The sequence below is a fragment of the Coregonus lavaretus genome, assembly GCF_964263955.1.
Source record: "Coregonus lavaretus genome assembly, chromosome: 23".
Classification (NCBI taxonomy): Eukaryota; Metazoa; Chordata; class Actinopteri; order Salmoniformes; family Salmonidae; genus Coregonus; species Coregonus lavaretus.
The window spans coordinates 21,047,689-21,075,642 of record NC_140010.1 but is presented as its reverse complement, the minus strand read 5'-3'; the positions used below and the strand labels follow the sequence as shown (position 1 = coordinate 21,075,642).

The 27,954-nt window shown below is 40.6% G+C and overlaps 1 protein-coding gene across 2 annotated transcripts; it reads right to left on the bottom strand.

Moving 5' to 3' along the window:
* Positions 1–1,376: 1,376 nt before the first annotated feature.
* cnpy1 (canopy FGF signaling regulator 1) lies at positions 1,377–19,596 on the bottom strand. Of its 2 annotated transcripts, none has more exons than XM_084139923.1 (6): positions 19,511–19,596; positions 15,429–15,531; positions 8,089–8,204; positions 4,581–4,790; positions 3,549–3,645; positions 1,377–1,548 (listed from the first exon to the last, which is right to left on the bottom strand). In XM_084139923.1, exons 2-6 carry the CDS (start codon positions 15,520–15,522, stop codon positions 1,508–1,510), a joined length of 558 nt encoding a protein of 185 aa, XP_083996049.1. In that variant the 5' UTR covers positions 15,523–15,531; positions 19,511–19,596; the 3' UTR covers positions 1,377–1,507. The 2 variants fall into 2 exon arrangements, with proteins under 2 accessions (XP_083996049.1, XP_083996048.1); XM_084139922.1 differs by lacking the exon at positions 19,511–19,596 and adding an exon at positions 19,300–19,504.
* Between the last annotated feature and the right edge of the window lie 8,358 nt (positions 19,597–27,954).

Sequence of the window (27,954 nt, the reverse complement as noted above, 5' to 3'; positions counted from 1 at the left end):
ACAAGTTGAAAACTTTTGTTTTAAAAGAACTGGATGTGCAGTTGGGGGAAAATGCTGTAATTCCTGATAATGAAAATTATATATCCTGTTTGTATTCAACTTGCCTGCTTCATAGGGTTTGTTTTCAGTCACATGTAGCCAGTGGAAGTTTGACACATACAAAACTTGACCCATGCATTTGTTCTTTGTTCCTTAGCAAAGGAGGTTTGAATTTCTTTCTCTAAAACTGACCCAAATCTTTCCACAAATAGGTGTAGATACATGTTGGGTAAAACTGTCTAAAAATGCTAAATAATATTTAGATCATAAAGCCCCAAAATACATATGTGACTATTTGTTATTATTGGATGAAGCTGTGAGGGTCATTATATGAAAAAGGAACAACATTGTCCATGAGGTTTTGCATTTCCCTGGCATATAGCAATGTGTTCAATCTGTAGATGGTGAATTTACAACCTGTGTGCTCTGAGACATGAGTGTTCTCAATTTTGATGATAGTTTACTTGATTTAGAAATGTTTTTATAGGGAAATAAGCATATCAGGCACTGTATAACTATCAATGCTCTCCTGTAGGTTCTTTTTACCCACCTTGCATTTTTTGTTGTTGTAACATTGCTAATTCTGCTTATCACCGATAAAGGGAGATCCCTTTGGATACATGTTCTGATCTATATTATAAAAAAATGGGTCATAACATCACACAAAGTTCAAATAAAGAAATACATCCCAAAATAATATCAATCAAAAGGGGTATTTTAGAAAAATTGTTGGATCAATTGTCATACTTCCCCATATTTCAGAGCACATACTAATGTTTAAAATGATACCACGACTGGAATTCAATTGTTGGAGACAGCAGATGATGGGACGTAATGGGACTGCCCATTTCAACTCTCTCCTCCACCCAGGACACACAGTGCAAATCAAATGCAACCTGCCATGCGGAAATCCACTATCTCAAACGGTTGAATTCTGGACCAAGAAAAATGGTCTGTACAATCAACAGATTTGGAATTCTGTGACATTACAAACAATTCTAAAACTGATCAGCTGATGAAGGTGAAAGCATTGCTGATCCAGCTCATTTTGACATTGCCTGTAGGACACTAAGCCATCTTTTTTGACATGGCTGCTTCCTTACAGTCCCTCAAGGCTGAGTACAGCACATTCAAACTTGGTTATTTATTTTTACACCAATCTTATCATTATTTTGAGTGCCACTTCTTCCTCCTGCATATTTAAGAAATGTATAATTTATGACTTTTTGACGACACAGCACCCATCTGGAAGTTACTAGGACTACCTCTAAAGAAACACACCTGACTTTCTATATCATAATACAATTCCGTGGATTTGACAACGTTAGTCCAGTATCTCAATTCAAAATAGAAAACTTTATTTATAAGTATTCAAGTTGATTGATACAATATCCTTCAAGAATGATTTCTTCATTTGAAATATATATCTAAACTGGTCCGGTCATTGGCAGCGGAGATGCATGTAAAACTATAGTTCGTCACTCTGGAATTTGGTGCCTTTACAGTGATCTGGAAATGAAATATTGACAAAAATGAGTTCGCCATCTTGACAGATGGCCTGTTAAAAATAACTATAAATAATTGCAGACATCCAGTAGAAGACATACCATTTACTGCAATGACACTAGCAAAAAACTAATTACATATTGAAAAACATACAGGAGATAGGAGCTGTGGTTTCTTTCTGATGATACATTCCATATAACCCTGATACTCAAATAGCAGCGATGAAGCCAAATCCGGCCTGACTTTCTTAACCTAGCACGTTCAAACTATCGGCCTACGACCACGATCTTGTTGAACAAAAATTGCCCTTTAGCTTTTCTAATGGAGTACTAGTTTCATACAGGTTCACAACATCATCCTCTGAGATTCTATAACAGTTAAATAAACTGTTTCTGCTCAGAAATAGTACTTGGCCAGTTGCGCTGCTGTTTCAGAACCCTCACTTAACAGGGTTGAAACAAAATGGTGGATCAAAGACGACAGTTACATAAGGGGAAAATCATGACACTACAATCAGCGTTGTAATAAAGGTAGTTAGTGTCTGGATGTATCCATGTTCATATTCTGTTTTAGGATGCATAATAAACAAGTGGTCATGTTTGTATTCCCTGGTAGCTACATGGTACTCTTCTAAACATGTTTGTATTCCCTGGTAGCTACATGGTACTCTTCTAAACATGTTTGTATTCCCTGGTAGCTACATGGTACTCTTCTAAACATGTTTGTATTCCCTGGTAGCTACATGGTACTCTTCTAAACATGTTTGTATTCCCTGGTAGCTACATGGTACTCTTCTAAACATGTTTGTATTCCCTGGTAGCTACATGGTACTCTTCTAAACATGTTTGGGGTAGCACAATAAAAAAACAGCAACATTAAAATGTTCTGATCACTAAATTGAGTATTTTGTAGGGCATCTGTCTGCTATTCTTCACAAATCAAAGCTCTTCAAAGCCCAAACACCCAGATACAGTGATTATTTCTTCATATAAAAAAAGAGTGAGTAGTCATTTTAATAAACTAATATAAACGCTAATCACTGGTGTTTTCTAATACTCCATTTGGGTAACGATGTGAGTAATAACATAGTTCTAGTTAGTATCATTTAGGTAACGATGTGAGTAATAACATAGTTCTAGTTAGTATCATTTGGGTAACGATGTGAGTAATAACATAGTTCTAGTTAGTATCATTTGGGTAACGATGTGAGTAATAACATAGTTCTAGTTAGTATCATTTGGGTAACGATGTGAGTAATAACATAGTTCTAGTTAGTATCATTTAGGTAACGATGTGAGTAATAACATAGTTCTAGTTAGTATCATTTGGGTAACGATGTGAGTAATAACATAGTTCTAGTTAGTATCATTTGGGTAACGATGTGAGTAATAACATAGTTCTAGTTAGTATCATTTAGGTAACGATGTGAGTAATAACATAGTTCTAGTTAGTATCATTTGGGTAACGATGTGAGTAATAACATAGTTCTAGTTAGTATCATTTGGGTAACGATGTGAGTAATAACATAGTTCTAGTTAGTATCATTTGGGTAACGATGTGAGTAATAACATAGTTCTAGTTAGTATCATTTGGGTAACGATGTGAGTAATAACATAGTTCTAGTTAGTATCATTTGGGTAACGATGTGAGTAATAACATAGTTCTAGTTAGTATCATTTGGGTAACGATGTGAGTAATAACATAGTTCTAGTTAGTATCATTTGGGTAACGATGTGAGTAATAACATAGTTCTAGTTAGTATCATTTGGGTAACGATGTGAGTAATAACATAGTTCTAGTTAGTATCATTTGGGTAACGATGTGAGTAATAACATAGTTCTAGTTAGTATCATTTGGGTAACGATGTGAGTAATAACATAGTTCTAGTTAGTATCATTTGGGTAACGATGTGAGTAATAACATAGTTCTAGTTAGCATCTATGCAGTAAGGGGCAAACAGGAGGCCTGGTGAGAGAGAAACCACAACATCTCTGAAACCGTACCTGATACTTCATTGCATAACTTGTCGACCACATGGTCGGTCTCTTTGGCAAAGAGAGAGATGATATCATCTTCAAACTCCTCCACAATGCTTTCACACTGTAACAGTAGAGAGGGGATAGGTTACCACTCGACAGACAGCAAAAACAGGTCTTCCGCACATGAGAGGTTCACAAGCATGTAGTTGGGCACGGCCGTGAGGCAGACTGCCATTTTTCCTCTCGCCATGCCGTTCAGCCATCTTGGATGACTCATGTAATCTAGATAGGCAACACGATTGTTGGCGATTCCACACACACACACACACTCACAGACAGACATCTTTGCACATCATACAATTTCTTACTTGTGGTGCCTAACTTGATCTTAAATATGCGCAAATTACATGTAAGACCACAATATAATTCTAAATTAACAAAGGAAAATATGTTATTGCCTGCATTTTGGGTTAACATACAGTACACCCCTGGCACCAAAATGACAAACTTCAACATTGAATGTTACACTGTATAACTGTATAAAATACAATAATAATGAAAAATACAAATGCAAGATTTAATCCACATATTTCCAGAGTTCTTGTTATAATTTCAATTAATGGCTTTCTATATTACAGACTACGGTGCATGAAATAGATCTTAACTAAAAAGGTGATAAGTAAAGTGGAAAAACAATATCAATGTACGTTTTAATGTTACGGGCACAATTATCAAGAATGTAACTGGATTTTCAGATAATATCAAGCTGTGATATCAAAGGCCAAGGTATAACATTGACTTCTGTGCTTTAAATTACATCAAAGTTTCATCCTGGTTAACAAAACATAATAAGCAGTTTCCCTCTGCTACCAATATCTCTATTCACTTTTGAAAGACTTAGTTAATACTTTTTTTTAAAGACTTGGACATGCAGAACATAGGAAAAAATGTAGCTACTTCACCTGCACTTTGAAGTATGTACAGCATGATGTACAGCATGAGTGAAAATAAATGAATAAATATGTGAGTAAATTAATAAATTATTGCCACACTTACCACAAATTTTAGGGCATTGGATCCCTCTGGGCCATCAAACTTAAAATTTTTAAAATCAGGAAAATCCCCAGCATCAGAACTTCTTGGAGCAAATCTTTTGTATTGCTTTTTCTTGGTGTCTGGGTCCACATGAAGAGCATAGTCACTCATGCTACCACAAACTCCATCCAGAAGCTCACTCAAGTTGGTCTCAGATCTAGCAAGCGGGACCTGGTGGATAAAAACATAAAATAAAAAATAATCACATTTTTTTAAAATTCCAGTTCTATGAAGTTGCTTGGGATCCGACCGGGTCATGTTGGTGACCCCTAACTTCCATTCCCATCACACAAACAACCCCTACTTCCCCTATGCTGAAACTATGACATTTAACCTGTAGAAGTATACCCCTTCCCCTTGGAAACAGGACAACACATGCAATGGTGTCTAGACAGGTCAAGGTGCACTATGCTCCCGCCCCCGTGGCCTCCCCGGAAGGAGAGAGGGGAAAGGGTGACGGGGGCAGTGAAAGGGCCGGGGAGGGGGGCTGAGTTAAGGAGCAGGGGGAGGCCTAAACAGCAGCCAAGTGCAGGGTAAACAGTTCAGTCTCATCCTTTGGTCCCTTTTGGCGGTTCATCTCCTCCACCCTCCAATGATCAAAGCAGGAAGTTTTCCTTGTCAATCCCGGTCAAAAGGTGCTGGGCGAGGGGAAGGGGGGCATATTGCAGATGAACTGGATTTTGTGCAATGTAGATATATCCCTGACCCTATTGTCCCCTTTCAGCCTCAGTATGGACCCTTCCGGACCCACTGATTACATTATAGAAGCATTTTCCCCCTCCTCTTTTTTTATTTTTTTATATCTGACTCTTAGTGACACAAAGGGGCTTCCGTGGCTCACTGCCATCTGCTCACAAATAAGATAAAAAGGTCTCAGGGAACTGCCTGAACCTTGCTACACATTTCTCTCCCTTTTCAATGTACAGAGAGATAAGTAGTTAACATTGAGGATGGTCTATCAAAAAAAAATTATGGTTTGACTACTTCCACATTAATGTTTAACTGTTAACTAATAAGTCACTTCAAAACAAAAATGGGAATATCAAGTGTGCACTGCATTCAACCATAGCAGCACTTTTTGGCAAAAATTGTGATCATAACATTTTGCTATTCTGATTATTATTACTTATTTTTTTTTTACACCATAGGGGTTTTCTATGAATATGTATGATGAGATTTTAACCTAATTGGTCAGAAAAATCTGCCTTAAATGCTTTTTTTTTTTTTTTTAAACAACATCCAGCATGAAAAAGTCCAACCTCAAGCCAAATCCTTATCATGCAATCCTGAAAATGGTGTGGAATTAAATTCCTTCCTTACCAGTCTAAGGGGTTTGAAAGGGACCTGTCAATCACACATTTCCTGAAGAATGAGGAGGGGACTAGGCAGACCTTGCAGAGAAAAGGCTTCTCAGAGATGCTATCCTCCATTGAATTCCCATTGGAAAACCAGCCATTATTGGAAAGGGGCTTTCAATTTCTGGTGTGAATAATATGGACCAATGAAAACACATTCATAAAAACTAGAACCTATTAATTCCACAATTTACAACAACGTGTAATGTTGTTATAGTCTTCAGATAAGGAAATATGTGCATAAACACACAGATAAACGATTGCTGCAATATTTACCTTTATCATGACAATCCAAAAAATGCAATTAATGAAGAGTGACAGCCATTTTTTTTTCATGGTCCAACCAGAAACATTAAAAGCCATTCATTGAGAATTAATACATTTATGATATACTATCTATATACGAACATAAAAACGTAAGACATGAACAACTTTCATCAACTTATTCATCTAAGTTCAATGTCTTTGGCTTAATGATTCATTGTTGTAGGTTTAACTTTGTGGTGTGACTGGTGTCAACACTGCCTTCAGGGAGCCCCGCTGCTTGCTGAGGAGAGCAAAGGAGACTTAAGACCAGCAAATCTCCGATGATGGCATCTAAGCTTGGACACCCCTCCCACCTTGATTCAGACAGGGTCAAAAGCCAGTGCGGTGGGGTGGGGGAGGGTTTCTTGGATTTATGCTCAGAAGTCAAAACAAGCCAGTGATTAGTGCAAAAGGTACACTTCCATAGGGCAGTAAGTATAGAAGTTGATCAAAAGAGTTGATCAGCCATCACGGTGTGTTGGTCATTTCACTTAAAAGTCAATGTGCTTACTGTTCAGAGCACTGTAAAAACAGGTACATCATTAAATACTTAACTCTTCTCTTACTAGTATTCATTTTGATTCAGTGATTATAGTGGAGCTATATCATTGCATTCATAAACTCTCTCTCTACTAACAACAACAGGGGTATTGCAGAGGCACACCCACACAGCTTGAGGGCAAACTAAATGGAATATGAACAAGACTCACAGAGGTATAGGAACTGTAATTAGCATTTCTTTTCAAATTAACCCTCTTTTAGGAAACACTTAATGAGAGTCTGTGAATATGACATACAGAGCTGATCCATAGACTGAGCATAATAAACAGGAAGGACAGAGACTAATTGATGTCAAAAACTATTCATGTGGCAAGAGAAGGTCAAGACGATACTTCAAGTAAAAACTCATCCAACTCTATAATGTTTGTTATACTATGCCTATGGAATGTTTGATTGAATTCAAATCAATATGAATGAGAGAGAGTTGGAGTTGTCATATTATTAGATATATCATAATCCCTTTTACTTGAAAGTTAACTTGAAATGGCCACAGGGGAGAGGAAAAACCACAAACAGCCTAGCTAAATAAACAGCATGTTACTAGCTATCAATTACCATCAAAAGGGGATTAACCCCTGAGATCAATAGGGGAGCTGACCAGCTAATGACAGTCCCTGGACACTAGTGATAGGACACTGGAACACTACCAGACCTGACCTCTTCACACCACAACAATGCTTGGGTCGAAATATAGGGAAATACAGTGGTTTGAATTTCCAGATGGAAATTCAGGTGAAACGGTAATAAAGCGGGTCCCAATGCTTACAACCACCCAAAATGAAATTAAGTTACATACTGATCTGTAGTCCCGTGTAGCTCAGTTGGTAGAGCATGCGCTTGCAACGCCAGGGTTGTGGGTTCGATTCCCATGGGGGACCAGTATGAAAATGTATGCACTCACTAACTGTAAGTCGCTCTGGATAAGAGCGTCTGCTAAATGACTAAAATGTAAATCTTTATTTTCTTGTTTCACACTACACTAAATTCCATTTCTCAAGGTACGAGATCCAGGAAACCAGGAACTACTATGAAACCACTAGACCTATGTTTTGCCAAGTATTTTAAGTATGAATATGCATTCTTCACTGTATAAATGATGCATCGATCTCTAAATTCATAAATCAAATGTTTTATTTCCAGAAAATTCAATCGATAGCTTTATGTTTACTATGAGATGTTTTGCTCCAGTGGAGCGCACTTTGGAAGAATTTCGTACTTTTGCAACATGCTTTTACTGAGGTAGCTACCTTTTTATCAGTCAGGCTCCCATCAGGGTTGAGTCTGAACCCTCCCACATGGATAGTCTTCTTCGGATCAATCTGACTGATTGAATAGTTGAGCTCATCAACAATAGCCCTGCATGCTAAAAGAAACTGACATAGGTTAGAACAATCCACAGCACTCATTTACTATAAAATAAGTATATTTAGATCCATAGTATGCCCACAGCTAAAGAAAAGCAAAAGTAAAACTGCAATAAAATTATTTTTAATGAAATAAGCTTGAAAATCTGATGATTAACAGCATGATAGCAACATTGAGAACATATACAGTACCGGTCAAAAGTTTGGACACACCTACTCATTCAAGGGTTTTTCTTTATTTTTATTATTTTTTACATTGTAGAATAATAGTGATGACATCAAAACTATGAAATAACACATATGGAATCATGTAGTAACCAAAAAGGTGTCAAACAAATCAAAATATATTTTATATTTGAGATTCTTCAAATAGCCACCCTTTGCCTTGATGACAGCTTTGCACACTCTTGGCATTCTCTCAACCAGCTTCTCCTGGAATGCTTTTCCAACAGTCTTGAAGGAGTTCCCACATATACTGAGCACTTGTTGGCTGCTTTTCCTTCACTCTGCAGTCCGACTCATCCCAAACCATCTCAATTGGGTTGAGGTCAGGGGATTGTGGAGGCCAGGTCATCTGATGCAGCACTCCATCACTCTCCTTCTTGGTCAAATAGCCCTTACACAGCCTGGAGGTGTGTTGGGTCATTGTCCTGTTGAAAAACAAATGATAGTCCCACTAAGCCCAAACCAGATGGGATGGCGTATAGCTGCAGAATGCTGTGGTAGCCATGCTGGTTAAGTGTGCCTTGAATTCTAAATAAATCACAGACAGTCTCCTCCTCCATGCTTTAGTTGGGAACTACACATGCAGAGATCATCCATTCATCCACACCGTGTCTCACAAAGACACAGCGGTTGGATCCAAAAATATCAAATTTGGACTCCAGACCAAAGGACACATTTCCACCGGTCTAATGTTCATTGCTCGTGTTTCTTGGCCCAAGCAGGTCTCTTCTTCTTATTGGTGTCCTTTAGTAGTGGTTTCTTTGCAGCAATTCTACCATGAAGGCCTGATTCACACAGTCTCCTCTGAACAGTTGATGTTGAGATGTGTCTGTTACTTGAACTCTGTGAAGCATTTATTTGGCCTGCAATTTCTGAGGCTGGTAACTCTAATGAACTCATCCTCTACAGCAGAGGTAAATCTGGGTCTTCCATTCCTGTGGCGGTCCTCATGAGAGCCAGTTTCATCATAGCGCTTGATGGTTTTTGCGACTGCACTTCAACAAACGTTCAAAGTTCTTGAAATGTTCCGTACTGACTGACCTTCATGTCTTAAAGTAATGATGGACTGTCGTTTCTCTTTGCTTATTTGAGCTGTTCTTGCCATAATATGGACTTGGTCTTTTACCAAATAGGGCTATCTTCTGTATACCCTACCTTGTCACAACACAACTGATTGGCTCAAACGCATTAAGAAGGAAATAAATTCCACAAATTAACTTTTAACAAGGCACACCTTTTAATTGAAATGCATTCCATGTGACTACCTCATGAAGCTGGTTGAGAGAATGCCAAGAGTGTGCAAAGCTGTCATCAAGGCAAAGGGTGGCTATTTGAAGAATCTCAAATATAAAATATATTTTGATTTGTTTGACACCTTTTTGGTTACTACATGATTCCATGTGTTATTTCATAGTTTTGATGTCATCACTATTATTCTACAATGTAAAAAATAGAAAAAATTAAGAAAAACCCTTGAATGAGTAGGTGTGTCCAAACTTTTGACTGGTAGTATATACAGTATCTCACAAAAGTGAGTACACCCCTCACATTTTTGTAAATATTTGAGTAGATCTTTTCATGTGACAACACTGAAGAAATGACACTTTGCTACAATGTAAAGTAGTGAGTGTACAGCTTGTATAACAGTGTAAATTTGCTGTCCCCTCAAAATAACACAACACACAGCCATTAATGTCTAAACCGCTGGCAACAAAATTGAGTACACCCCTAAGTGAAAATGTCCAAATTGTATGTCACAGTATTCATGGTTCCCTCAATGAACTGTAGCTCCCCAGTGCCGGCAGCACTCATGCAGCCCCAGACCATGACACTCCCACCACCATGCTTGACTGTAGGCAAGACACACTTGTTTTTGTACTCCTCACCTGGTTGCCGCCACACACGCTTGACACCATCTGAACCAAATACGTTTATCTTGGTCTCATCAGACCACAGGACATGGTTCCAGTAATCCATGTCCTTAGTCTGCTAGTCTTCAGCAAACTGTTTGCGGGCTTTCTTGTGCATCATCTTTAGAAGAGGCTTCCTTCTGGGACGACAGCCATGCAGACCAATTTGATGCAGTGTGCGGCGTATGGTCTGCGCACTGACAGGCTGACCCCCCACCCCTTCAACCTCTGCAGCAATGCTGGCAGCACTCATACGTCTATTTCCCAAAGACAACCTCTGGATATGACGCTGAGCACGTGCACTCAACTTCTTTGGTCGACCAAGGCGGGGCCTGTTCTGAGTGGAACCTGTCCTGTTAAACCGCTGTATGGTCTTGGCCACTGTGCTGCAGCTCAGTTTCAGGGTCTAGGCAATCTTCTTATAGCCCAGGCCATCTTTATGTAGAGCAACAATTCTTTTTTTCAGATCCTCAGAGAGTTCTTTGCCATGAGGTGCCATGTTGAACTTCCAGTGACCAGTATGAGGGAGTGTGAGAGCGATGACACCACATTTAACACACCTTCTCCCCATTCACACCTGAGGGCTTGTAACACTAACGAGTCACATGACACCGGGGAGGGAAAATGGCTAATTGGGCCCAATTTGGACATTTTCACTTAGGGGTGTACTCACTTTTGTTGCCAGCGGTTTAGACATTAATGGCTGTGTGTTGAGTTATTTTGAGGGGACAGCAAATGTACACTGTTATACAAGCTGTACACTCAATACTTTACATTGTAGCAAAGTGTCATTTCTTCAGTGTTGTCACATGAAAAGATATACTCAAATATGTACAAAAATGTGAGGGGTGTACTCACGTTTGTGAGATACTGTATATATATACAGTGGGGAGAACAAGTATTTGATACACTGCCGATTTTGCAGGTTTTCCTACTTACAAAGCATGTAGAGGTCTGTAATTTTTATCATAGGTACACTTCAACTGTGAGAGACGGAATCTAAAACAAAAATCCAGAAAATCACATTGTATGATTTTTAAGTAATTCATTTGCATTTTATTGCATGACATAAGTAGTTGATACATCAGAAAAGCAGATCTTAATATTTGGTACAGAAACCTTTCTTTGCAATTACAGAGATCATACGTTTCCTGTAGGTCTTGACCAGGTTTGCACACACTGCAGCAGGGATTTTGGCCCACTCCTCCATACAGACCTTCTCCAGATCCTTCAGGTTTCGGGGCTGTCGCTGGGCAATACGTACTTTCAGCTCCCTCCAAAGATGTTCTATTGGGTTCAGGTCTGGAGACTGGCTAGGCCACTCCAGGACCTTGAGATGCTTCTTACGGAGCCACTCCTTAGTTGCCCTGGCTGTGTGTTTCGGGTCGTTGTCATGCTGGAAGACCCAGCCACGACCCATCTTCAATGCTCTTACTGAGGGAAGGAGGTTGTTGGCTAAGATCTCGCGATACATGGCCCCTTCCATCCTCCCCTCAATACGGTGCAGTCGTCCTGTCCCCTTTGCAGAAAAGCATCCCCAAAGAAAGATTTTTCCACTTCCATGCTTCACGGTTGGGATGGTGTTCTTGGGGTTGTACTCATCCTTCTTCTTCCTCCAAACATGGCGAGTGGAGTTTAGACCAAAAAGCTCTATTTTTGTCTCATCAGACCACATGACCTTCTCCCATTCCTCCTCTGGATCATCCAGATGGTCATTGGCAAACTTCAGACGGGCCTGGACATGCGCTGGCTTGAGCAGGGGGACCTTGCGTGCGCTGCAGGATTTTAATCCATGACGGCGTAGTGTGTTACTAATGGTTTTCTTTGAGACTGTGGTCCCAGCTCTCTTCAGGTCATTGACCAGGTCCTGCTGTGTAGTTCTGGGCTGATCCCTCACCTTCCTCATGATCATTGATGCCCCACGAGGTGAGATCTTGCATGGGGCCCCAGACCGAGGGTGATTGACCGTCATCTTGAACTTCTTCTATTTTCTAATAATTGCGCCAACAGTTGTTGCCTTCTCACCAAGCTGCTTGCCTATTGTCCTGTAGCCCATCCCAGCCTTGTGCAGGTCTACAATTTTAACCCTGATGTCCTTACACAGCGCTCTGGTCTTGGCCATTGTGGAGAGGTTGGAGTCTGTTTGATTGAGTGTGTGGACAGGTGTCTTTTATACAGGTAACGAGTTCAAACAGGTGCAGTTAATACAGGTAATGAGTGGAGAACAGGAGGGCTTCTTAAAGAAAAACTAACAGGTCTGTGAGAGCCGGAATTCTTACTGGTTGGTAGGTGATCAAATACTTATGTCATGCAATAAAATGCAAATTAATTACTTAAAAATCATACAATGTGATTTTCTGGATTTTTGTTTTAGATTCCGTCTCTCACAGTTGAAGTGTACCTATGATAAAAATTACAGACCTCTACATGCTTTGTAAGTAGGAAAACCTGCAAAATCGGCAGTGTATCAAATACTTGTTCTCCCCACTGTGTGTGTGTGTGTATATATATATATAAAATGGTGTGTATAGACAGTATGGACAGTTTATGAATAGAAAAGGTGTGAACAGCAGTAGTTATATAGGATGAGCCATGACTAGAATACAGTCCCTTCAGAAAGTATTCATACCCCTTGACCACAGGAGGTTGGTGGCACCTTAATTGGGGAGGACGGGCTCGTGGTAATGGCTGGAGCAGAATCAGTGGAATGGTATCAAATACATCAAACACATGGTTTCCATGGTTTCCATGTGTTTGATGCCATTCCATTTGTTTCTTTCCTGCCATTATTATGAGCCATCTTCCCCTCAACAGACTCCACTGCTGACTTATTCCACATTTTGTTGTGTTGCAGACGGAATTCAAAATTGATTGAAAATGAAATACAGAAATATCTAATTTACATAAGTATTCACACCCCTGACTCAATACATTTTAGAATTACAGCTGTGAGTCTTTCTGGGTAAGTCTCTAGGAGCATTCCACACCTGGATTGTACAATATTTGCCCATTATTCTTTTCACAATTCTTCAAGCTCTTTCAAATTGGTTGTTGGTCATTGCTAGACAACAATTTTCAAGTCTTGCCATAGATTTTCAAGCAGATTTAAGTCAAAACTGTAACTCGGCCACTCAGGAACATTCACTGTCTTGGTAAGGAACTCCAGTGTATATTTGGCAGTGTGTTTTAAGTTATTGTCCTGCTGAAAGGTGAATTCATCTCCCAGTGTCTGATGGAAAGCAGACTGAACCAGGTTTTTCTTTTCATCCTGAAAAACTCCCCAGTCCGTAACGATTACAAGCATAACCATAACATGATGCAGCCACCACTGTGCTTAAAATTATGGAGCGTGGTACTCAGTAATGTGTTGTATTGGATTTGCCCCAAACATAACACTTTGTATTCAGGATAAAAAGTTAATTGCTTTGCCAAATTCTTTACAGTATTACTTTTGTGCCTTGTTGCAAAGAGGATGCATGGTTTGGAATATTTATATTCTGTACAGGCTTCCTTCTTTCCACTCTGTCAATTAGGTTAATATTGTGGAGTAACTACAATGTTGTTGATCCATCCTCTGATTTCTCCTATCACAGCCATTCAACTCTGTAACTGTTTTAAAGTCACCATTGGCTTCATGGTGAAATCCCTAAGCGGTTTCCTTCCTCTCCGGCAACTGAGTTAGGAAGGACACCTGTATCTTTGTAGTAACTGGATGTATTGATACACCACCCAAAGTGTAATTAATAACTTCACCATGCTCAAAGAGTTATTCAATGTCTACTTATTTTTTTACCCATCTACCAATGGGTGCCCTTCTTTGCGAGGCCTTGGAAAACCTCCCTGGTCTTTGTGGTTGAATCTGTGTTTGAAATTCAGTGCTCAACTGAGGGACCTTACAGATAATTGTATGTGGGGGGTACAGAGATGAGGTAGTCATTTAAAAATCATGTTAAACACTATTATTGCACACAGAGTGAATCCATGCAACTTACTGTGTTGCTATGCACATTTTTACTCCTGAACTTATTTAGGCTTGCCAGAACAAAGGGGTTGAATACTTATTGACTCAAGACATTTCAGCTTTTCATTTCTAATTAACATAATTCCACTTAGAAATTATGGGGTATTGTTTGTAGGCCAGTGACAAAAATGCTAAATTTCATCCATTTTAAATTCAGGCTGTAAAACAACTAAATTAGGAAAAAGTCAAGGGGTGTGAATACTTTCTGAAGGCACTGTACATATAAAGTCGGTAAAACAGTATGTAAACATTACTCAAGTGACCAGTGTTCATTGACTCTATGTACATAGGGCAAAGCAGTCTCTAAGGGGCAGGGTAGAGTACCGGGTGGTAGGCAGCTAGTAACAGTGACTAAGGTTCAGGGCAGGGCAGGGTGGTGACTGTTTAACAGTCTGATGGCCTGGAGATAGAGGCTGTTTATCAGTCTCTCGGTCACAGCTTTGATGCTTTGATACAGTAGGCTACAATAATAGCGTACTGTGCTGAGAGTTTGCATTGGTAGCTTGACAAGTGTTACATAGTCATGCAAGGATGACTCCAAGGTTTGGTAAGACTGCAGTGTCACTTGAGTTTAAAGAAAGAAAATGGTCACCAATGACATGTGATGAGCTGCCTTTCACCAAGTTTAATTTGGCTTTTTAAAACACAATTGCTAAAACTATGTAATTGCTGGAAAATTTGAAATATTATGATGGAAGTTTTCCATAGTGCGCCTTTCTTATTTTTAGATAAAGAATATTGTAAATTGTCTCTGTCCTTCTACACTTTTGAAAAAAACTGCATGCACAAAGAATAACACCTCAAAATAGTTTTACTAATATAATGAATGTCCAAAATTGCACAGATGTAGAATAGGAAATGCTGCCCTGGCAGGTCAAATGATAGGGAACGAACTTACAAGACATCAGTTTGCTTGAGTTAACTTGTCACAAAATAATATATTTTATCACAATACTTCACAACACTTTGCATATCTATGGTCTGTATTGACTATTAACAGGTGCTGCATTACATGTAGGCCTAAGTCCTGAAAAAAGCATATTGATAGGTAGAAAAGGACAATTTACCTGAACAATACAGCACTTTGTCTTTATTCCCTTCAGTAGTTTCGATTAAGATACTCATTGCCACCAAGGCAATTTGAATAATCCATGGTGCCATATTCGTACCCTGAGGGAAAGAGATATGTATAAAGCAGGCAAGCAAAGCCAATTCATTATTCAAATTCAAAAAAGGTATTTGCCATTGAGCGCCACCCACAGTCTATCTAGCAAGAGTCATATTCTGAAATCAGATTGTGAGGCAAATTACTACAGAAGTAACCTTACTTTAACACAAAACAACAATAAAACTGATTTCCACAAACTGTCTTGACGTAACAGAATGTGTTGAGCTCCAAGAAGTTACACTATCTGTGAAGGGGTATAATTGTACAGAGCTAGAGTGAAACTGGGTTTAACATGGGCCACAAAACTGAGTGCCTCTCCACAAGGGTGTGGGGGGTTGGCCACAAGTTGTGTTATCTTTAGATCACATATTCAAACAGAACTGCAGATATTATGATGAGCAAGATACAAGACTTCGCTCTCACACAGTCACACAATGTATTGGTGCATGTGCATGGGTTCTTACAACATGGTAGCCATGGGACCAGTGCCGCCTCTGTCTATACGCAGACTACGCGCTGCGCGTAGGGCCCTGAAGCCGCTAGGGAGCCCCCGACCCCCAAAAAGTAAATTAAAATAAAATGTTGGAACTCAGTCGGGGTTTGAACTTACTGTTAAGAGTGATAAAAGTAGAATACACAAGGTGCAATTTAGAAATGTGGTAGTACATCAGCAGTTATCCACTTGTTATGTCAGTCACTGAGCACGGTTACATGCACAAAATAATATGATTATTGTGGATAGTCAGATTAATATAATAATTCGATTAAAACATTTACATGCATTACAAGAAGAACGATTTCCCTCATAATCCTGTTTACATGGACACATCTGAAATCAGGCTACTGATGGCACTCTGATAAATGCAGAAATTCGCCAATCAAAATAAACGTTCTACCACAGCGTCCATATTGTTTTTGGGAAGCATATTTGATTCTGAGTTCGGACATATAAAGTTTGTATGCGAATCGCATCTCTGCATGTCTGGCAGACATATCAGTGTGGATGTCAGATCACCACCTCAAGCTGAACCTTGGCAAGACGGAGCTGCTCCTCCTCCCGGGGAAGGACTGCCCGCTCCATGATCTGCCATCACGGTTGACAACTCCGTTGTGTCCTCCTCCCAGAGTGCAAAGAACCTTGGTGTGACCCTGGACAACACCCTGACGTTCTCCGCTAACATCAAAGCGGTGACCCGATCCTGTAGGTTCATGCTCTACAACATTCGCAGAGTACGACCCTACCTTACACAGGAAGCGGCACAGGTCCTAATCCAGGCACTTGTCATCTCCCGTCTGGATTACTGCAACTCACTGTTGGCTGGGCTCCCTGCCTGTGCCATTAAACCCCTACAACTCATCCAGAACGCTGCAGCCCGTCTGGTGTTCAACCTTCCCAAGTTCTCTCACGTCACCCCGCTCCTCCGCACACTCCACTGGCTTCCAGTTGAAGCTCGCATCTGCTACAAGACCATGGTGCTAGCCTACGGAGCTGTGAGGGGAACGGCACCTCCTTACCTTCAGGCTCTGATCAGTCCCTACACCCAAACGAGGACATTGCGTTCTTCCACCTCTGGCCTGCTGGTCCCCCTACCTCTGCGGAAGCACAGTTCCCGCTCAGCCCAGTCAAAACTGTTCATTGCTCTGGCACCCCAATGGTGGAACAAGCTCCCTCACGACGCCAGGACAGCGGAGTCACTGACCACCTTCCGGAGACACTTGAAACCCTACCTCTTTAAGGAATACCTGGGATAGTATAAAAGTAATAATTCTACCCCCCCCCTACCCCACCCCCACAAAATAAAAAAATTATAAAAAATAAAAGAATTGTAAAGTGGTTGTCCCACTGGCTATCATAAGGTGAATGCACCAATTTGTAAGTCGCTCTGGATAAGAGCGTCTGCTAAATGACGTAAATGGAAATGTATGTGAAAACGACTTCTAAGACGCATACATTCAGTTGTTCCGAAATCACTTCATTTGGGCTAAAGAGGGAGGCTTGCTCGGCTGGTGCTAGCACATGCGCAGATCATATACACGGCTGGAACGCCGATTAAGGTGTTTACATGTTCTAATAATTCGAAAGATTGCTCAGAAAACCAGGTGTTTTAATTGGCGTATGCTTACTTCGATTTTGACCTTACGCTGATTAAGATAAGCAGAGTAATGTGTCCATCATCAAGTTTGCTGACGACACCACGGTCGTAGGCCTGATAACCAACAAAGATGAGTCAGCCTATAGGGAGGAGGTAAGTGAACTGGCATTGTGGTGCCAGGACAACAACCTCTCCCTCAATGTCAGAAAAACAAAGGAGTTGATTGTTGACTTCAGAAACATGTTCTGATCCACATCAATGGGACTGCAGTAGAGAGAGTCAGCAGTTTTAAGTTCCTCTGCATCCACATCACCGAGGACTTGACATGGACCAACAACACCACCACTCTTGTCAAGAGGGCGCAACAGCGTCTGTACTTCCTAAGGCGGCTGAAGAAATTCATCATGCCACCCCGGGTCCTCTCCAAGAACTACCGCTGCACCATCGAGAGCGTCCTGACCGGTTGCATCACGGCCTGGTACGGGAACAGCTCTGTCCACGACCACAAGGCCCTCCAGCGGGTGGTGAAGACAGCCCAGTACATCACTGGGGCCGTGTTAACACCAATCCAGGACATCATCTAAAAATGGTGCCTGAGTAAGGCCCGCAGCATCATCAAGGACCCCACACACCCCAGCCACGAGCTGTTCACTCCCTTACTGTCGGGGAGATGGTATCGGAGCATGAGGTCTGATACCAACAGCCTCAGAGACAGTTTCTATCTACAAGCCATCAGACAGCTGAAAACTTGAACTGGACTGACCTCCTGCTCTGATTCTCCACACACACACACACACACACACACACACACACACACATACACACCTGCTGCTACCAGACTCTTATTATGATTGCTAAATACTGCACAATTTAAACACTTGCCTGCAATCCTCCCTTCCCCAAAACATGTGTAAATATTGGACTATACATTTTGTCTTCCTGTATTATACTTATGCTAAAATGTTTTGCCTGCGAGGGGGGCCCCCCAACCAAATCTCGCTTAGGGCCCCCAAAAGGATGGAGGCACTGCACTGGACCAAAACAGCAGAGAAGTTTAGCCTTGCTGTGCTCCAACACTCTTAGTTGTTGTGGAAATAATTGACCCACTATGCTGTTTACTTTGTTCATCTATGTCATATTACTGACTCTATCTTTAAAATCAACTTCTGGTAGATCACTGTGAAATAACCAAAGGCATGCAGTACGAAGAAAGCATGGTAGTGGTGGAAAGAGGGCAGGAGAAATGCTATAATAGCCTACTTGTATAGGTTGACTGACCTCTAAAGGCATATTAGTTAAATCTATACCCTCGTTAAAATGCATTACAAAGAAAAAGTTCAACAAATAATTAATTTTAAATAAAAATTCTGGATGCAAAGCACTGTAAATTGACCACAGCACTGTAAATGTGCCTTTTGACGCCTTTATCTCATTGACAAACAGAGGATTGACTGCTTTCTGGATGCATCACTGTCAGCGCGTTAAAAGCAGAAAAAACGAAGCCTATGTGAATACAGCATTCAGCCAAGATACAGTTGTGGGGCAGCCTATTTTCATGTAGCCTACTCAGGTCAAAAACATTATAAAGAAAATCCAAATATGCTACCCTGCCATTTTCTACCAATTCCATCAGTCTGGTAGCATAATACTGGCTTGCAATAGACCCTTGGAACTTACCTGGTTCAACAGTCAGGTGAGTAAGAATTAGGAACTTTTCAGCACGGTAGGCTATAGCAGTGAAGTCGGATTCAGACGCGAGGGACAACGTTGTGGATACTGATTGAACATAAAACAAACGGCTAAAGTGAAGTTCGTTTTTTTATGTTCCCCTGTTTTGAATGAAACGTGATAATATCTACTTTACTGTCAGTGGACAGTGTCTACTTACGTGCTTGTTCCAGGCGTTGCCACGTTCAGCCAGGAAGCAGAACAATGACAGCTGTGTGAGCCAATGGTATTGTAAACTCAGCACAGATATCCAATGACTGAACGCTGCCTCGCGGGAATGAACATTCTGAGAACACCGGGCGTAGAGTTGCTCTGAGGTGCGTTCCAGATCGACAACAATCACCTGCTTTTGAGCTAACAGTAACTTCATCATGCTTGTTAATGAATGAGTCGACTACATAGGCGCTGTGCAAATTTGCTCCATCTTTCCAAGTAGTCCTATCCTTTAATACCCTTCTCAGTCGACTCTTGTGAATAAGCACAATAGCCTAATAATGCAATAAGAAGGCTATGCTGATCTCTTTGTCAAGTGACCCACATCATGTGGGCGCATTGCTGCAAAAATGTGGACAGAAGTGTAAGCCAATTTGCTAAGCACCACAATAACAATCACACAATTTATACAATGTGTTATAACTGTTTATTACATATCCTTAAACTATATATACTAACAGTTAACAGTTTGTAAACTTCTTATAACCCCTTTAACATTTATCAAATAGGTAATGGTCAATACTGTATCCCTACTTTATTGTATAATAACCATTGGCATGCTTTTAGGATTACCCTTTCACCCCAGTCCATTCTATTAGAAATCAACAATTAGTCATGTTAGCTTAGCTTAATTGTGGTCCTGTGCTTAAGGAGATTTAATTGCTTGTGTTGATTTAGACATAATTGTTTTGCATTCATGGGCAAAATGATGAGGTCATGCTGCTCATTTTCTATACATCAACAATTGTAGTCTCTTAATTTTGGTGGTTAGTAATTCAAAGTAGTCAAGCACTAGCAGCAAACTAGAGGTGTGCTACAGTGACCGTTGGTTTCACATTGTGCCTCCAGCTAGTGACAGGTGGTCCCTTCAGAGGGGAATTTGACCTGGTTTTCTCGCCAGTAACTGCATATTATCCACAGATCACCTTCTCTTATAAAGGGGGAGTGTGTTTACATTGAGAAGTCTCAATAGAGATGAGACAATGTAATATATTTGATAGAGCTGGTTCTTTATGCTGAAAGAAAATGGTTTGATCAGTCAATTATTAGTTAAAATAGACACAATTTTGATACAATATATTTATATGCATTAATGTGAAGCTTTCTACAGAGCCCCCATAGAATAGGTCTTGAAATGCAATTGGACGCTACGTTTTTGATATATTTATTTCCATCAATGTGAAGCTTTCTACAGAGCCCCCATAGAATACATCTTGAAATGCAATTGGACAGTACGTTTTTAAAACCATTTGGCATGTACTGTATATCGTGTAAAATTGTCTGATACAATTCCAATAGTACATTATTGTCTACTTGGTCTTCAGTAATGACTGATAGTGATGTACTGATAGTAAATCTTGCTCCCAGAACTGTGCTGGTATGTCAGATGAAGAGCTGAATGATGACCTTTAGCACAGTGAGCAGGAGGCCCAAACTAAACTTTTTTTCCCATCTACAGTCAGTGGTAAAGGTGAGCGGTTAGTTGAAAGTTTGCTTTTTTATGTCCCAGAGAGCTTCTGGATGAGAACAAGGACAGAGTAAACACGATGTGTTATCTACTCCTGACAAATCAGCAAACAGGGATTACGTGACTGCGTTGACCAACATACATTTGAAAAACTTGGAACCAGCTTGGCACCACAGGAGCATGCCTGAACAGTTTTCACATGGATTAATAGTATTTTGAGGGGAAGTTAGTGTACATCACTGGAGTTGAATTACAGCAAAATGAACAGGGGTCAGTGGTGTTCCCCCTCTTCTAGCCATGACCTAACAGTATGCATATAGCCCACCTTACATCTTCATAGGACCCGCATAGGAACCCTTGGGGGACACATATTACTAGATGTCTATGTGAACTGGGGACTGAAGATTCTGGAAAGTGCAGAAGAATATTGAGATGTGAGAACGATGAGGTAGAGGTGGATGGAGACCAAACTACACACACTGAAGGACAAAACGTCCAGGCCAGAGTGAAGCCCACATAGATGACATCCAAATCAATGAGTCTCAAGGTAATGGATTTCAAGTGAGTCTTCTTTTCTTTTGTATCTCCAAAGATAACATTACATTGGCATTTTACAAAAGGTACAATTTCAGATCTATTCCAGTCCTGGGGGATGGATGGATGGAGGGAGGGAGGGCTGGGGTTGGGGAGGGGGACGATCACATCTATTATCACTCTCTAGCAGTTTATTTGTCCATCTGTGCCCTGACTGACAAAGTTTGTGCTGACAGCTTGTTTGGCAGAACTGACTGTCGTCCTTCTTGCTGCGTTCTGCACTGACCTTGGGAGCTGAAGCCCTTTGGAGAGAGATGCATTGTGCTGCAGAGATCCACTGCCAATTACCAGTGACAGGTAATACAACGGCCTCTGTCTACACTAAGACTAGATCTGATAAAGTTATTCTCTGGATAAAAGAGTATTGACCTCTTTAGTTGAATATAATGAGGTCTTGGATGTGATAGGATAATTGTTGCTCCTCTCACTTTGTTTTTTTACATTCTCATGACACACTAGATTACCTTGCTGCTGTTGGAGTGATACCTCTCCATTGTGGTTGATTTTCTGTTCCTCGCACAGGATTCGTGCAAGGACACCGTAGAAAAACCCACTCTCTTTATCTACACCATAGATAAAGATGTTGCTTCCTGTAACGTCGCAGGATGTTGCTGCAAAGTGTTGTAATGCTTTTTGAATCCTGGTATGCAACCAGATAATAAGTTATTACGTATTTTATGACTTTATATTTAGCTAACAGTCCTGACCGTTGACTGAATTGAATTGAATCATATACCGTGTCTATGATGTTACCCCTAGTTTGAGTAATCACAGTTTTCTTTTAATGAAACTGACGACTCATGGTCACCAGTCCATCTTTAAAAAGGACCTTTTGTTACTCACTGACGGACCTCTTATAGTGACGGACTCTAGAGTCCTGATAAACATGTACAGATGGCTTCCTCAGTGAGATCCACAGTATATTCATGCTGCAGGCTCTATGCCAAGCTAGTTTGCCATCATCTATAGCAGGGAGCCACATTGTTTGTGTCTGGAGTGGGGAACAAAAGGGCAGGGAGAGGGGGATTTTGGGGTGGGTGGTGATGCATGGAGAGAGGGGGGTAGTAGGGATGGTTCACAGAGGGAGATTGGTCGCTATACAAATGTGACAGGCACATTGCTGTTGTTGACGCACTCTGTCATCTTTACTTTTTATGATGCCATCCATTTTTACATGTCTGTTGATAAGTATTTAAATATATTGGGCTGTTTTATCATTCACTGATCTGTGAGAATTAAACTCAGATGTGCCATTTATGTCTGAAAATGCACTATTCTGAAACACAGGATCACCTCTCTGGATGTAGGCAGATGAAATATTGTGTTAACTCATAGTATAGTAGTGGAGCCAAATGTAAATGTTATTTCTGTTTGTCATCACTTTTGACTTCATGTGACAGGTTTTTTATCGGTTGGAAGCACTCCAAGCCCACTGATTGGAGATGTCATCTGAAATCATCTTATTACGTAGGGTGGTGGAATGAATCTTGACATTAAGTACCAGAGAAATAATTGATGATTCACAGTATTAAAGGAGATTGCCTGTCAGTTTTAATAATATGGTATGTTTTTACTATGTATTAAAGCTTCGATCTACAATTCCAGACCTATTCCTATTAAAGCAGGTTATTTCCACAAATTGCCTGTGTTATTGATTTGAACAGTGACGTGCGGTGAGGTCGGTGGCTGGGTAGACACTGGCTATTATCAAAGCCAGATTTACTCACAAATAAACCTTGATGAAGCTCAAGTTCACATACAACAGATAACGCCTACAAACCGGAGTGACATAGGCTATTAATATCAATATATGGACACATTTAATCGGAATAATTCTCAACGCAAACCTCATAGCCTTTTACAATGGATTTACAATTCTTCCAACGCGTGGCATGCGCAAACACACACACACACACACACATACACAAATACAAATATTATTATGTGAAATATTATTACGCACATATACACTGAGTGTACAAAACATTAGGAACACCTTCCTAATATTGAGTTGCACCCCCTTTTGCCCTCAGAACAGCCTCAATTCGTCGGGGCATGGACTCTACAAGGTGTCGAAAGTGTTCCACAGGGATGCTGGCCCATATTGACTCCAATGCTTCCCACAGTTGTGTCAAGTTGGCTGGATGTCCTTTGGGTGGTGGACCATTCTTGATACACACGGGAAACTGTTGAGCGTGAAAAACCCAGCAACGTTGAAGTTCTTAACACATTCAAACCGGTGCGCCTGTTACCTACTACCATACCCCGTTCAAAGGCACTTAAATATTTTGTCTTGCCCATTCACCCTCTGAATGGCACACACACACACAATCCATCTCAATTGTCTCAAGGCTTAAAAATCCTTCTTTATCCTGTCTCCTCCCCTTCATCTACACTGATTGTGGCATCAATAAGGGATCATAGCTTTCACCTGGATTCACCTGGTTAGTCTATGTCATGGAAAGAGCAGGTTTTCGTAATGTTTTGTACACACAGCGTATAATAAATGAGGTTCTAACCAAATGTCCATATCAGCAATCAGAATGACTGAAAAATGTAGTTCAAAATGTCAATCAAAATGAAATGCTAGCTTGAAAAATCAAATGCACTCAAAGGGATGTTGTCTATTCTCATGATTCAACAGTAGCCTAACCCACAAATTGCAAAGGAAAATGCATTTAGGCCTACCTTTACTTGTAAATTAAGTCCATTGATCTGTCCTTCAGGGTGAACCTCTTGGTGACCACATTGTAGAAGTTACAACATAACCCCATGTCCATTATTTTATTCTGTATGCACACAGCAGGCCCACAGTCATATGGGAGACGCATCCCCAAGGCCTCCTTCGGTTCCATTTTCACAGTAACAAAAGTCATTCCCGTTCCCATTACGTCCACAAAGCAAAAGTAAATGTCCAAGATGTGTAAAAAGTATTTTAATTGGTAATGACATTTCAGACAAGTGGACAGTCCAGTACTCACTGTTCACTTGCATGTCATGTCACATCTTGACTTTTAGAGCTCCTGTATGCTGCCTCTGTCTGGTCTTAACTTTAATTATAGTTGACGTTCTACTCTTCGAACCCTCCAAACGACGCATTACATTATTCCAACCTGGAAAATTGTTTGAGGTGCAGTATAGTGTCCATTTGTCAGGTTGTTTTTGCTAGCTGGCTAGTTTCGAGTTTGTTCAGTTCAAGGGATGCAAACGGCAAATGATGTAGACATGCCCCAAATGTGCAGCGCTTACCCCAGATCATACCCACACAACATGTTTAGGCAATATGCATGCGCAAAATAGGAAATTGGCAAAATATGAAAGCATTTTGCTGCACCCACTATAACATCTGCTAAACTGTGTACGCGACCAATAAACTTTTATTTGATTTCCAACGAATGAAGCTACTTCAAGCTAGGCAAAGCTATGCTGATGCTGTTTATTAACAGTGACTGGAGTCAGGAATAGCCACGACGTCAACGATTTGAATGGATTTGAATGGCTGGAAAAAAAGGCTGAATAACCTGACACCTTTTAATGAAAAATGAGCATAAGAACCTCCAGAATGATTGAGAAAAAAACATTGGATAACAAAAAATTATGACTATTCTTTATATCATTGTATTTTTTATTTGGCGGTTATACATTTTATAACAGCTTTTTTTTGTAGATTATCTCAGAGTGAGCAATACCTACCCTGACTGCACATCACTGGATTTCAATAGTGTTACCAGTACTAGCTTCTCCTCAGAAGCTGATTTCTGAAATATTATAAGCACTTCTCTTTCTCCATCATGTTTTTCCTACAGTATTTTAGAATGGCTATTGGTGTGTGAAGCTGCAGGAACCCCCATGGATGCCCTTATATTTGTATCTCAGCCTGACCATGTTTATGTAGTGCCTCTGTTTGCCATCCTCTCTGAAGTTGTTTATGATTTTCAGGTAGCTTCTGCCCTTCTATTGACATGTCCTTGTGGGTGTAGTATGAGTTTGCTTTAGAAAATGACAATTAAACAAAGTCATTTGCTTCTCTTATCCATGTTGATACATGGATTATGTTAGATGACTTGGCAGTCATCCATTGTGTGAGCACATGACATGAAATTAAATGTGTGCTTTTCCTGAGCTTTAGCATATTGTTCCTTGTTTTTAGGATTTGAATGAAATATTTGTTAGAGCTAAGAATCTAAAAGCATTTAAATTAATAATACAGTTGTCTACCATAACTGTCCATTTCATAGTCCCTTTAGTCATACTCTGAGTTTTCAGGTGGTGTGTAAGAGAGGAAGTCTTGCGAAAGCAGAGTCAACCGGAAGGGTAAAAGCATGGATGAACAGTCAAAAATAATACTGTACACTCCTCATCTACCGTGGCATTTCTCAGAGTCTGTTGACGGCTACTTGTATGTGAAGTATTCATATACAGTATATGGAGCATGTCAGGGTTGTTGGCTTTCTTCAGTGCTCCAGGTGATGTTCACTAAAAGGATGTCACAGGAGATTCAACTGTAGGCCTACAGTAATTGATCTTTACACCACTGCTGTACAAGGTATAACCTCCATAGACAGTTACATGTTCATTATAGTGTTTGCCAAAAACAAGCAAAATACAGACATACAGTATAGTATACCGTTTCACAAACTATGAATATGCTGCTCCTTGTGTTTTTGTTTCCAAAATGAAGCTTTGCCAATGTATTTAGCTAGTTGCCCATTGTAAATAGTTGGATGTGTAATATCTGTCCCTCCGTCTAGTTTGTGTTCTACACTGATGGTCCACTGATGAGTCATTATTATCCGTCGTTCCTCCTGAGTATTGTCCTGCTCCTGGTTTCAGTTCAGGCCTCGTCTCCAATCACAGCTTTAATATACACAGACAGCCGAGGGGCTTGTTCCGCGCGTCAGGCCAAAATGTGCCCCCGCTCCCTCACCCCTCGACAGGCTCAATTTAAGCATGGGGTTGTGTTCTCCTCCTACCTGCCCCGGGGTATTTCACATATTTGGTGTCCTATGTGCTCCTCAACTAAATGTGTATGATCTGAGTGTGATCGTAACGATGAGGAATAATGTTTGTGCTGTTATTTCACCACACAACAGAGCACACAGGCATAAACTATGTGAAACGTGTTTTGGGAAGAGGTTGTGTGTGATAAAGTTGAAAAGTGAACAAAGAATATGAAACACCTAAAAATTGACGGAAAGGGATGGATGGAAAGGGACAATATTGGAAAGATATTGGATTATAATGTTGAGATATTGAATAAATAGAATTAAGTGTAAAAAACTAAGTGTTTCTCCCCAGCACCTAGTTGGCACAGCTCTGTTACTAAATAGTGTTACATTCACAAGCCTGTAATGTTTAAAAACCATTTCTACAATCAATATGTTCATCATGTTAACCTTCTGCCTCAGAGGACTGCACATCCTCGGCTTACCTCGCTGTCTCTCAGGCCAAATGGAAGATGTGTATGTAGGCCTACAGCTACTACAGCCCCTCTATGCTTTCCAGAGAGAGAGTGTTCTGTTCATTGTCGTTGTATCGAATGGTCTCCTTCCTCTCATTGCTGTGCCCTTGATGTGCTCACAAACCAAACACAAGCCTGCTGTGGGTCCCCAGAGACAGCCAGAGAGTAGCAGCTGCTCGCTCTTTCTCCACACCAACATGGGCAGCACACACATGGGGCAATGGGGTGGGGGGCGGCGGATGAGGGGGTACTATTTAACGCTCCGCCATGGCTAAACACTGTTGGAGAATCGGTAAACATTGATAGGCATCCTTGCACAACTGGAAATGTTTGATATGAGCTTCAGGGATTTAATTATTTATTTAATTTAGAGGGCGAAGGGTGGGGGCTTAGTTTTGCTGTGAAGGATGAAGGATGCAGTCATGGGTTTAGCATATCAAGCCGTACCCCAATGATGGAAACTAAAAAGAGGTTCTAAAAAAGTGTAGTTTTTGTGTATCACTCTCTTTTGGCTCTCTGCCTATGAGCTTTTCCATTTATGTCTAAAAAGTGGTGTGAACAAAAACTTTGGATAGGTGAAAATGTAATTAAAGTTTAAAAAATCAATTATTGAGCTATCCCTGGTTCAGTAAAGTGATTAATTCTAACCTTATAAAGAGTCTAAACAGGCTGTGGAGATCTGGCATCTAGCCCCCTCCAGCGTGCAGTAGGCTAGGCGGCACCTCTGGTATCAGGTGGCTCTGATTGACACATTGTGGGGCAAGCTTATTAATGCTAAAGGGGGCTGGAGAAAATGAGGTTCCAGTCTGGGTCACAGCCAGGCTATGTATGCCAAGCCAAGGCATTTACACATCTCAGGGATAAGGGG

Coding starts and splice junctions, on each gene's coding strand:
- cnpy1 (XM_084139923.1), bottom strand. CDS start 15,522: ATGGCACCATGGATTATTCAAATTGCCTTGGTGGCAATGAGTATCTTA. Junction 3,646..4,580: donor CCAATGCCCTAAAATTTGTG/GTAAGTGTGGCA, acceptor CTACTGTTACAG/TGTGAAAGCATTGTGGAGGA. Junction 1,549..3,548: donor GTTATGCAATGAAGTATCAG/GTACGGTTTCAG, acceptor TTTCATTTCCAG/ATCACTGTAAAGGCACCAAA.